Raw genomic sequence first — 12225 nt, 5'->3', positions numbered from 1 at the left:
TAAGATAAATGACTTCTTGATTCAGTGCTGTTGCAATTTTAAATGGTATAAAGCTCATCTGAAGCTGTGTAGTCTAATGCTGAAACAATTTAAATACTTACCCATACAGTTTTATCTTTTTGACATCACAGAGTAAAGTCAGCTAGCTGTATGATGATGCTATATCCTTTTAAGAATTTAGTTTTTCAAATATATCGTATAACAGTATGTCTATATTGTGCCCAAAACCAGGGGAAACACAAACTTTTCACTCTTAAACATAAATTAGCCCATAGCTGTGTAATTTCTTTTAAATCCACCCACGTTTAGTCTGTCAGCAAAACTGAGTGATTATTCTTATTTAAAACAAAACGTAGTGTAGAGTTTTAATTAATGCTAATTTATTGATTTTTTTGCAAAAAGAAATCATCAGCTTTAAGTTTTACTGGCTCTGAAACAATCTATTCCTTGCGTGGGGAATTTAGTTATTTTTATTTAAGGGGAGCGGACTACATATTAATGCATTCTGTTAAAATTAAAACAACTTGTCGGTTCTCGACTAATATGTTTTATGTTTGTAAGCCAGCCTGTACCCAGTAGTGCCGGTGGCTGACACTAGAGGCTTTTTCTGCTGCTCGGTCCTTATGTTGTTTTGGTTAGCTGGATGTTAGCCCACGCTTTCTGCTTCGCTGTAGCCGGCTGTAACGGTGATGGCTCTCCCATGAGGCGGGGGAGCGGGGCTGTGTTTTGTGGATAAAACAGTGAGTGAAGTGCCGTGGCCATGGCCGGGGTTTTCGACATCGATTTGGATCAACCGGATGAGAATGTCTCTGACGACGAACTTGAGGACGGGGTGAGTTCACGTTAACGTTGAGGCTAATGCCGCCGCTGTTAGCCAGTTAGCTAGCATTTAGCAGCTTCCCGAGGCCTGTGTTGCTAGCATCAGTGGCCAGGGATCCATTATCGGACATGTCCTCGTCCGCCCCTTTCCCGCGGAATTTGGGAGTCCCCCATAAAACAGGTACTGTAGTACATTTAAACAAATCCCAATTTCATTATGGGAATTTTAATTCTAAACCTAGTACAAATTCCGTTTTATTACCTTCACTGGACAATTACATCGGCAGAAACGAAAGTGTTGACTGCGGACAGGTTTTTGTTTCTCCTTAAGTTAACCTGCCCACCGCTCAGGCGCATGTAACATTAACTTTTCTAATACACTGGAGCCAAGTGGCACTATGTCAACACATTAGTTATCGTAATAATAGGAAAACAAAGTCGTGAAACCGTAATAACGAAAGCCAAACGAAAATGGCATACGTTGCCACTACCCCGGGCGTCGCTGTATGTCCGATAATGGAGTCACAGATCAAGCGGTTTCATGCCCTGCATCGGCATTCGTCTGTTGTAGGGATGTACTTTGCCGTACAACTAATTACATGAATGTCAAATGCAGTTATGGTTTGAGACGTATTTTGACATTGTTAGTAAGTGGAATATAAATGAACTCATAGTAAAGCCGGCTAACAACAGCGGCTGCTGGCTGCTAGCTTTCTCTCCACTCACCTAACGTGAAGTTAGTTGCTAAGGTTAGCGTCATGGATTAGATACAACTTCGGTCATTGGATTATTAGCTACTAGTTACAAACACGGGCGTACATGAATATTGTAGCTGATTTGAAATTAAAGAGAGAGAGAGTGTCTATTTAACTAGCTCGAGTTAGCCGTACCTGTTAACTTAAAGCGGACCAGGCAAAATAATTTGGCTAGAAATTAAACAAACACAAATACTAAAACAATTTAACGTCCATAAATTATCTACAAATAAGCTTAGGTTCGCTGGTGAAAAACAATCCCCCCTTCACATTCCTATATGCTGACATTTTCTGTCCTGTTGTCCTCTTGTTTTCAGGGCCAGCTCAATGAATACATGGACCAGTGCAGTAGCTTTGAATTGTGAGTATAAGCAATACTGTAATTGTCTGAGTGCCAGATAGGGAACAGTGTCAAACGGTTTCTATTTGGATGACTGGAAATTATCACTAAGGACTTGTAAATAACGTCTAGTGCTTTTACAGTAGAGTCGAAAGGATTGTTCGGTTAATCAATTAGCTGATCAATATAAAATTGATAAACTGTTTTGATTATCTATTAATCATTGGAGTAAATTAAAAACATAAAATGTAAAAAATTAGCTTGTTCTTGTTTCTCTATTTTAAGGGTTTTTTTCTGATTTATATAATTGGAAACTAAATATTTGTGAGAGGTTTTTTTTATTATTGATGGGACAAAAAAGACATCTTAAGTCTTCACCTTGGGGTCCAGGAGCATGTGATGGGCATTTTTTTGCTATTTTCTGACATCTTATAGACCAACTAAGTTAATTATGACAGATGAATTGATTCATTGCAGCCCCTAACTTAACCAAACCAGGAGAAATCAGAGATGGGTGACATCTTGAAGGGAAAACTAACATAGGGTGTGTTGGACCATGACGAGCCGTCAGAACAGCTTCAGTCCTCTTGGCATAGCATGTAGAGGTCTACTGGGTGGATGAACACCATTCTTTGAGAAGCTATTCCCTCATGTGGTATTTTTATAATTGTGGTGAAGAGCTCTTTTTAACACTGTGATCTCAGGTCACCCATAGGTTTTCAGTTTTGTTGATATCTGGTGACCATTAAGGCCATAGGTTATGATTCACTTAATATCATACTCTGTTCACGCCATTCAGTGACCCCTCGTTCCTTCTACATTTGTTGTTTTTCTCCACTCTTTTATTCAGGTTTGTCTTCTGTCACCCGTCCAGATGCACCCAGTAATAACTGATGTTATCTTGGAACAAGTCTATTGAGGCAGAATATAATTAAATTCAACCTCCTTACTCTAATATGGATCCATTTAGGAACCACTTAAGTGCTCATGTCAGTCAGTTAGCTGTTTATACCCATTGACAAAACTGTTGTACCACTGTCAACCTCAGATCAGCCGTTACTCATGTCTATATTTAGGCCCAAATGCTTGTAACAATCATTGTTAATACTGCTGTTTGTAACTGTAAACACCATGTTGAGTGAATGTTTTGAACATGTTTTTTTCCTTTATTTTCTTTTATTCTTTGTTTTGCCAGTAACATGGATGACTGTGAGAAGTTTGAAATTTCAGAGAACAGCGTGAACAAGGGAACAGAGCAGATCAGGCCTGAATGCTTTGAGCTGCTGAAGGTTTTGGGAAAAGGTGGCTATGGAAAGGTGAGGCATGTGATTCTTGAGCATTGAAATGTGAATGTACATTTTAGTTACCTATGAATTGTCATCCTCCTCTATATTCCTCTTCAAGATGCAACATGACTTGAAATTTGAAGGTTGGAACCATATATGTGCAGACTGGAAACTTAAACAGCTGTGTTGAGCTGTAAAGTTTGGTTTGAAATTTTCAGTGGGCACTGTGCATGACTTTTTCACACAAGTATTTTTTGAAAAGTGTGGGAAATAACAGTTTTCATTTGGTTTCTCCTTTTTTTTCCTTGGGACCTGCCATCACACTGCCAGTATGTGTGGGAGGATATTGTCGTTGTGTTGAAATTCCAATGGGTGGGGAATTTTTGTAGCAAAGTGACTGGAAAATTAGTTTTGCATGCCAGCAATATCAGCATTTTTTGTTCATTGTCTTGGCCGCAATCAATGACCTTTTAAATCCCAGAGATATAATGCATTGTTGGGTTTTTTTTAGCTGTGGCTAAAATACTACTTTAGCTTTATCTGTAAGAACAGCCATCCCAGAACCATCTCCTGCTTTACTCACATCAACATGAAACATAACTGCAATCACCTGCACCCCACTGTATTCAGTACATTAGGAAATCTGTCTTGTTTTATTTTGGTGTTAACATGTTATTTTGTTGTTAACGGCCTGAAGAGCTCTGGAAATTTTCTGACGTTCTTTTTCTAAGCCTAACAATGTAAGTGCACATCACAGCTATTTTGGAAACATTTTTCACTTAACAAGCAGAAGCATGACTTCTTCTCTTGAAGTGGTTTTGTGTATGACTAAGACGTCATTTTCTGCAAGTTGGGAATTTTTCACCATTACAAACTAATTACATTTTGTAAAACACACTGTCATTTGTTTTGATATTTTTGCAAAGTTACAGTACATATTTTTTTGGCACAGGTTTGAAGTTCCTTGGCTTTAAAACTGAGATTAAATAGTCTTTCAACAATTTTGCTGGTATACCGATACTCAAAACACAGACTTTGTCTCACACAAAAAAGTCCAAGGTTGCACTGCAGTCAGAATAACGGAGGAGTAGCAGTTGTTTTTACATATGGAGACAGTGACCTCTGTAAATCCATTGCTTTGTTGAATGAATGCACATTATGCAGACTTCATGTGTTAAGAAAATGACATTTTCATTTGTCCCGAAATAATTTCTCTGAATATCCCTAGCATGACAAAATGTAATTTTTCAAGCTATAGTTAAGATATAGAAAATATCTGTTAGGACATTTTAGGATCTCAGAAGGCCTTCAGAAGTATTGAGCCTGGTTTTCCAAAAAAAAGGAAGAAGAAGAAAGGGAAGAAAAAATGTAAAGTTATCCCAGGCCATGTTGTTCCTATTGGATTTCAATCATACTGTAATTCTTTGACTGGTATGACTTTGACTTATATTCCATATTCCATTCTGTGTGGTATTAAGAAGATCTTTAAAGCCTTTAATTGATCTTGGTGAACGCTGCTGGAAACCTGTGTAAATGTCTCAATTTTTACAGGTATTTCAAGTTCGGAAGGTATCAGGTGCTACCTCTGGAAAGATATTTGCAATGAAAGTTTTGAAGAAGGTGAGTGAATTTACCTTTCTTAGGTTTGCCTGAAAGTTCCAATATTATGTTAATATAGAGTGTAATATAGTTAATATACAGTGAGACTCATTTAAGGTGACCCTAACTGCCCCCTAGTGTACAAACAAAGTAATGCAGTGTCATAGAGGTCTGAATGATGTAATCAACATGTAAGGAAACACAAGCAGCCTATGTCTATGTGGAATTAGCTCCTTAAATACTCAGTTGACCCCCAAGTCTTATGCAGCTTAACTGTGTATAGTGTTACTGTATGTTTCTATGCGTTCATGGTGACATACTGGTGCATTCAGCTCTGAGGCCAGAAGCTGAGTGCAGACCACCCAAAATAATGGCACCAGGCTTTTTCCCATGAAACCTCAGAGCTGCTGCCTCTGTTCAGCTTGGCCTCCTCTCTGCAGCTGACACAGAGCTGATGTCTAACTTTGCTTGAGAAGCCAGCTCATTTTCCCCGAAGCTTGAGGTTTTGGTTAATGACTGTGTTTATTGGCTTAATGAGACTTTACTGTAGCTACCATCCTGGCGTCCTCATTCCTGCTCTGCCTCTGCAGCTGATGTCGAAGGTTTGACACCAGCTAATAGGGTTTAACTCATTGGCTGAATATCTTCACACCCTGGCCTTCTCTGCTTTTCTGTCACCTACCAAGGCCATGATTGTGCGTAATGCAAAGGACACAGCGCACACCAAAGCTGAGAGGAACATTCTGGAGGAGGTGAAGCATCCTTTCATTGTGGACCTCATCTACGCCTTCCAGACAGGGGGAAAGTTGTATCTCATCCTGGAGTATCTGAGCGGTGAGCGTAGTGATACCCAATCAAACACACAGTACAAATCTCAACATACTTCACTGTCATAAATTCACATTTTATGAACATTGGACAGTGTGTGTGCACTGGAATTTTTTTGTGTGTGTTTGTGTTTTCATTACAGTGAAATGTGGGTCTACATTTCAACTACTAATACACTGACAGATTTTGTATGTGGTTGCTGCAGGAGGAGAGCTGTTTATGCAACTGGAAAGAGAGGGCATCTTCATGGAAGACACAGCATGGTAAGTTAGTTTTTGTAAGCATGATAGAGAGGATGGTTTGCTGCCCCTCCTGCTCAAATGTTGAAATGTCCATTAGCAAGACACTGAACCTCAATTGGTTTTGGTCTTTAAATACCATTGGTGTGTACTTGTGATAAAAGCTTTGTATAAATGCAATCCATTCTGTACAGTCTACCTTAAATACCTGGCCAGGGATAACATTTGACATTCTCCTTGGTAGACTAACATTTGTTTACTCTGACTTATTTGCAGTGTTTCTTTTGGATTTTTTCCTGACAAATGAAAACACATTAATTTGACACTCCATATATCTTTGTATATATATTTTCACAATATTAACTTATTTCCAAATAACTACAGAAAGCGAATCTTAACAACCACACAGTGTTGCAAGTTGTCTCTTTAAGGTTATTTTTTTCAGTCGTTAAATCATGATGCACAACATGAGCAGAGATGCCTGATGACGCCTAATTGTCAGTGTGATCTGTCGTCTCTAACATACTAATGCTAACAATTACACAGACACTTCTAAAGAGGCCGACAGCAATTTCTTGGATTCTGATGTCAACACACTGATATATTTTATTATGTATTTTATATAAGGACATAGATTTTCAGTATGGGAATGAGAGCATTCACTTTTGTGAAAACAGATATGTGACACGTGTTTCTCAGGCAGTATGAGGGTAACTTGGAACAGGGACAAACACTTCCAGTACAAGCTCTGTTTTATAAACAGCCTGTGGATGAAAATGGTGATTACATGAACCAAGCTGCTGAAAAAATAAGGGTGTGTAATGTTCCTTGAATAACCTAAGTGACACTGAGAATAACACTGAGCAGACAGGAATGTAGAATATTATTATGGTGGAGAAGTTACTGATGTGTAAAATTAGTCACAGGTTACCGGGAGAAAAACAGATTCACATGATGACCTGCTTGTTTCTCTTGACAGTTTCTACCTTGCTGAGATCTCGATGGCACTGGGTCACCTGCACCAGAAGGGCATCATTTATAGAGACCTGAAGCCTGAGAATATCATGCTCAACAACAATGGTACATAAACTCACAAAATATTCCTCACAAAAGATCATATGTATCCTTTCCACATATGACCTTTTATTCCAAGAATGATTTTTTTCTCTGGGTAATTTGATACTTAATCTGTTGTTTGTTTTGAGTGTACTCTTTCACATGTCCTTGCTTGGGTTCTGTTTTTGTCTAGGTCATGTAAAGCTGACAGACTTCGGTCTATGCAAAGAGTCCATCCATGACGGAACGGTCACCCACACCTTCTGTGGTACCATTGAGTACATGTATGTCCTACAGTCGTTGTGCAGACTTTGTAGATTAATTCAAATTCAGAACATTCTGGCAAGTCACAGTGTAGTGCAACTGCTGTATCAATTTGTCCTTCCCTCTCCTTTCTCAGGGCTCCAGAGATTCTAATGAGGAGCGGACATAACCGGGCAGTGGACTGGTGGAGTCTGGGAGCCCTCATGTATGACATGCTAACAGGCGCAGTAAGTCCACAACACTTAATCCCATAGTACCATTGTTAGTGCTAAGACGTTAGTTGGGCTAGGAACCATTTGCTGAACTACTGTTACTGACATTCTACTCATTCACAGCCCCCATTCACTGGTGAAAACCGAAAGAAGACGATTGACAAAATCTTGAAATGCAAACTCAGCCTTCCACCTTACCTCACACAAGAAGCCAGGGACCTTCTTAAAAAGGTGAGCTGTAAAACCTGTCCTTTTCTCTGCTGAAAGATTTGAAGAGGCAGAAAAATTGAGTCTTCAAACTTTTTCTTTCAGCTGCTGAAACGAAATGCCTCATTGCGACTTGGGGCTGGACCAGGAGATGCTGCTGAGGTCCAGGTAAATACATTCACTGAAAAGTGTATGCATGTGGTGTGTTAACATACTGATCAGGGATTTAAAACATTACACTAGAAAATGAGACTCCTTCTTGGAAAACCTGGTGGTTATTGTGAAGTATTAAGACCTTCCTGTTGTCATTGTCTTGCCCAGGCCCACCCATTTTTCCGCCATATAAATTGGGATGACCTCCTTGCTCGCAAAGTAGAGCCTCCATTCAAACCTTTCCTGGTGAGTTTGTGTTTTTTATGCAGCAGCGTCCTCTGTAACCTGTCCCTGCAAGATGATTAACTGGCCTGCTTCTTTTGGCAGCAATCAGCCGATGATGTCAGCCAGTTTGACTCCAAGTTCACCAGCCAGACTCCAGTGGACAGCCCTGACGACTCCACACTCAGTGAAAGTGCCAATCAAGTCTTCCTGGTGGGTAACTAGTTCTGTACCTCCCAGAAAACAGTGGATTTCACTGCTTCTTCTGCAACTTCTGGCATACAGATTTGGAATATTCCCTGACAAACCACGCCGCCACTCAAATATAATACATGATGCAAAGGACAGATTATTTTGCTTACGGCACGGCCACGTTCTAAAGATTAAAATAGTTAATTTATGCTTTGGACCAGTACTTTTTAAATACATATTTTTTGTTTTTTTAATCTTTGTCAGTCTTGGGAGTAAATGTGACTTCAAAGAGCAGTAAGTAGGAGAAGTCACTGCTAAGTAACAACATAGAGAGTAATATGTATGTGTATTAGGGCTGCATGATATAAGGAAAATGTGATATGCCATATCACTGTTGAATATTGTGATAATGATATGACTTGCGATAAATTAACAAAGTATACATATAGTATACAGTGTTGATATCTTTCTGCTTTGAATTGAATTGAACAGTGAGTAGGCTTTGCTGACACTGAAAAAATGAAATGCATTACAGGGAATGACTTTAAGTTATATCCTTTCAAGACCACTGGCCCCACCATTGTAACCACTGACCTGGGAACATTACTTTTAATTTGGCAACAACAACAGTAAAAAATGTACACTCTTAATGAAGAAAAGGGTTCCTCTGCTGCTTTCTGCCTGTTCACACACAACTTGTGTGAGGCACTGTTCTCATGGGCTATCAAAGCCTGTGCAACACTGCTATCTGACCCTTGAAGAGTGGAGAATTCCAACAATAAACAAATGTATTATGATAATAATTATTAATTAGCAATTTCTGCTGCCTGCCATTGTCAGCAGACAGTATGTTTACTCAGCTTAGCACTGTGATTGAAAGGATAACTTATTTTGGACTTTGTGGACAAGTGCACCTTTTTCGTTGCAGCAGCTATTGACACACACACACACACACACACACACATATACACATAAACATACATATATATATATCTATGTGTGTATATATATATATATATATATATATATATATATCTGTGTGTGTGTTTATTGCAGTCTTTACAATGTGCATAACACACACATTGATATCATGATAATGATACATTTTTTATATATTGTGCAGCTCTAATGTGTATGATAAATAAAGAAAATTGAAGAGGTGATGTTAGCCATGTGAAAGATAACCTATAGCTGATCAGAGTCAAGTATTTTGAATACAAGTACTAACACTGCTATTACTTGTATTTAAAATATATAACTCATTTTGAGTTTTTAAAGCAAGTTAGTAATTTTAATATTGGAGTGAACTCAAGTTGTAGTGCAGCATTGATAGCAATGAGGACGATGAGGGTTTTTGATAGAACACTGTAGCATTTGTTCTTGCCCTTTACAGTTTCTGTGTTGTCTGCAAACAAACATACAAACAGGGGCAAGCTCTGGACATAATGTTTTTATATTTCCTTTTCAACAAGTAGGTCTTACGAGAATCGGTTAATGCATCCCATCTGGTTTAGTCCTGTTGGTTTTCCTGGAAGCTTCACTCACTGTTCCACCACATTGCATGATATGGTTTACTCAGCGTTTCATTGCTCATCATCAGCTGTGGGTTGTTTTCGGAAAGATGGTCTTTGAAGAGGTGGACTCAGATCTCTCTCTGTTTTTGTCCCCACCCCATTCCCCAGGGTTTCACATATGTAGCCCCATCTGTGCTTGAAAACGTCAAAGAGAAGTTTTCTTTCGAACCAAAAGTCCGCTCACCGCGGAAGTTCCCAGGAAGCCCAAGAACACCTGTGAGGTAACAGCAAGTTGTTTTTGTCTCTGGTTCCATTGAATTCCATTGGTCATTTATGAATTTCTCTCACAGTAAGCCTTCCCCACATCCATGACTCATTTGCTGACCATGTAAATGTAGCCTGCTTGGCCTAAATAAATCCATCGTCAGAAGAGTAAATAAAGGCTTCTTTCCAATGCCACAACAGGAATCATCTGAGAACTTGAAAATAATTGATCATCACATTAATCATAGATTAGATTTGAAATAAAAGGATAACACTCGCTTGTCAGGCAGATGAGAAGATTCTTGAGCTTTAGAGTAATTGACCTTTAGTTCCAGTATTTTTCCAGGTATGTTTTTCTCACTGTATAATCATGTCCAGTTATAGTTGCGCAACACACACAACCTTACAAAAACCTTACAGGAAAGAGCTGGTGTGTCATGGACAATAGCTCAGAGGAATAATAATAAAAGTTTCTCACATCCCCCTCTTCCACAGTCCAGTGAAGTTTGCAGGAGGCGACTGTTGGCCTCGGGGACCCACGCTAACAGGCAGCCCATCCCTGCTGTCCACTGGCAACTCTGGAGAGCAGCCCATGGATGTGTCAACAGTGGAGCAAATGGACACAAGCAGCAGTGGCACCTCTGAGGCCTCTGCTCCTCTTCCCATCAGGCACCCTTCAGGCATCAATGCAGGGCCTTACAAAAAGCAGGCCTACCCCATGAACTCCAAGCGGCCCGAACATCTACGAATGAATCTATGACGCTCGGCTTGCCTGCGAACATTAGGACTCTTCAAATTCCTGCTCTCCTTCCCGTCTATCATTTCTTTTCAAAGAGACTTGTAGAAAATTTTAAAAAATTGACTGACACTGTCAACGCTGATCACCAGCTCTTCCAGCAGCGCCTCCCCCCCCCGCCCTCTTGGCCTCCAGAATCCTCCTGACTCAGCCTGGCCTCCTCAGCCTGCCACAGATAATCAGCAGTTAACTACAGTAGATGTGCAGTCAGTCGGAGGAGTGGTGTAAGAGACGTATTTCTCAATTAAAGTTGATTTTCCTGTCGGCTGGATCATGCCTCCTGATGAGTGGGCTAAGGTTGTTTCGGTGTACTCAACTGGCATTATGATATGATTTACTGGTGCTCTTTTATCCTCAAGTCTGGACAATGTTACTTTTAGTGTTTACTCGTTCACAATAAGAGAATTTAGTTACAAGGGGCTTTTATTTCTTCTGCAACATGCCAGGCTTTTATGTTTGTTTGTTTAAAGATCACCTTGTGATAAGAATTTGCAGGTCACACTGTCTTTTGGTATAATTATTGCATAACAATTCCACAATGAACACATATTCCTTTATGTTTGAGGAAAAGAATCACATTGCCTTCGACACAGGAGCATGTGGTCAAGAGAAGGTGGGGCACGACTTACGGAAAAACAGTTATAAAAAGATAGAAGTGAAATTTCAGATGAACGCATCGCTTCCACCACAATCAATTCCAAACGCTGGCACTGCTCTCTTGTCTGGCTGGAAGGCTTTCCTTAGGAGGCCTGTCCAGAAGCACTGTTCAGTTTCTTTGTGTTGAATGTAAACAGACTTTAAATGCCTTTATATGTGTCACTGCAGTCTCCTGCACCTAGTTCCCATGACCCCTGCAGCATTATTTTTACCTCTTCTACTCATGCAGCCTCATTGCCACAGTAACAGTTGGACACCAACAAACACGTCAATCCAAAATTCACTCAGCCAAATTTATATCACTGCCTTTTACTGATTCAGGCTGCATTCATGTCTTTTGTGCTTTTTTGTGCATTAACAGTAATAGGGCTCTCCGTGTTAGAAGAATAAACCCGGACGTATTTGAGTGATCTGTCCATTAAAATGAGTTTTAATTGAGATGTTTGACCTGTGTGTGATGTGAAGCTGTGGTATGAGCCTCTGGAGTCGAGCCATTCCAAAATTCTCATCCTAAAGCTTACCACACCATTAGATACTGATTCCCATGATACGAACTGAAAACTGAATGCATGAAATCGAGCTTATGTTTGAATGACTCCCTGATGTTTCTTGTTATCCAAATACCTGGTGTTTGACAAATTGACCAAAAGCACTGTTTCAATGAACCAAATGATTTTTGCCGGTAAACAAAACCCTGGACAGTGACTGTAGAAGTGTTACTCTGATTTTTGTAAGATCTTACAAGGTTTATGTTTTTCCTTATACATCATTTTAATCATACCTACTTTGTTTTCCATATTGATACTCACAGATACATTTTAA

At 39.6% G+C, this 12225-nt stretch overlaps 1 protein-coding gene across 3 annotated transcripts; it reads left to right on the top strand.

Annotated features, from left to right (window-relative positions):
• Nucleotides 1–734: 734 nt before the first annotated feature.
• rps6kb1a (ribosomal protein S6 kinase b, polypeptide 1a) lies at nt 735–11017 on the top strand. 3 transcript variants are annotated; one of them, XM_018692352.2, is made up of 15 exons: nt 735–832; nt 1892–1935; nt 3145–3230; nt 4752–4820; nt 5486–5633; nt 5833–5890; nt 6846–6946; nt 7116–7206; nt 7323–7413; nt 7522–7629; nt 7711–7773; nt 7927–8004; nt 8086–8193; nt 9855–9967; nt 10446–11017. In XM_018692352.2, exons 4-15 carry the CDS (start codon nt 4803–4805, stop codon nt 10708–10710), a joined length of 1242 nt encoding a protein of 413 aa, XP_018547868.1. In that variant the 5' UTR covers nt 735–832; nt 1892–1935; nt 3145–3230; nt 4752–4802; the 3' UTR covers nt 10711–11017. The 3 variants fall into 3 exon arrangements, with proteins under 3 accessions (XP_018547868.1, XP_018547867.1, XP_018547869.1); XM_018692351.2 differs by having other exon boundaries at nt 746–832; nt 3110–3230; XM_018692353.2 differs by lacking the exon at nt 735–832 and adding an exon at nt 857–1000.
• The last annotated feature ends 1208 nt before the right edge of the window (nt 11018–12225 follow it).

The sequence above is a fragment of the Lates calcarifer genome, linkage group LG20, assembly GCF_001640805.2.
Source record: "Lates calcarifer isolate ASB-BC8 linkage group LG20, TLL_Latcal_v3, whole genome shotgun sequence".
Taxonomy (NCBI): domain Eukaryota; kingdom Metazoa; phylum Chordata; class Actinopteri; family Centropomidae; genus Lates; species Lates calcarifer.
The sequence above is the reverse complement of the archived record's forward strand: the minus strand, read 5'-3'. Positions and strand labels throughout refer to the sequence as shown.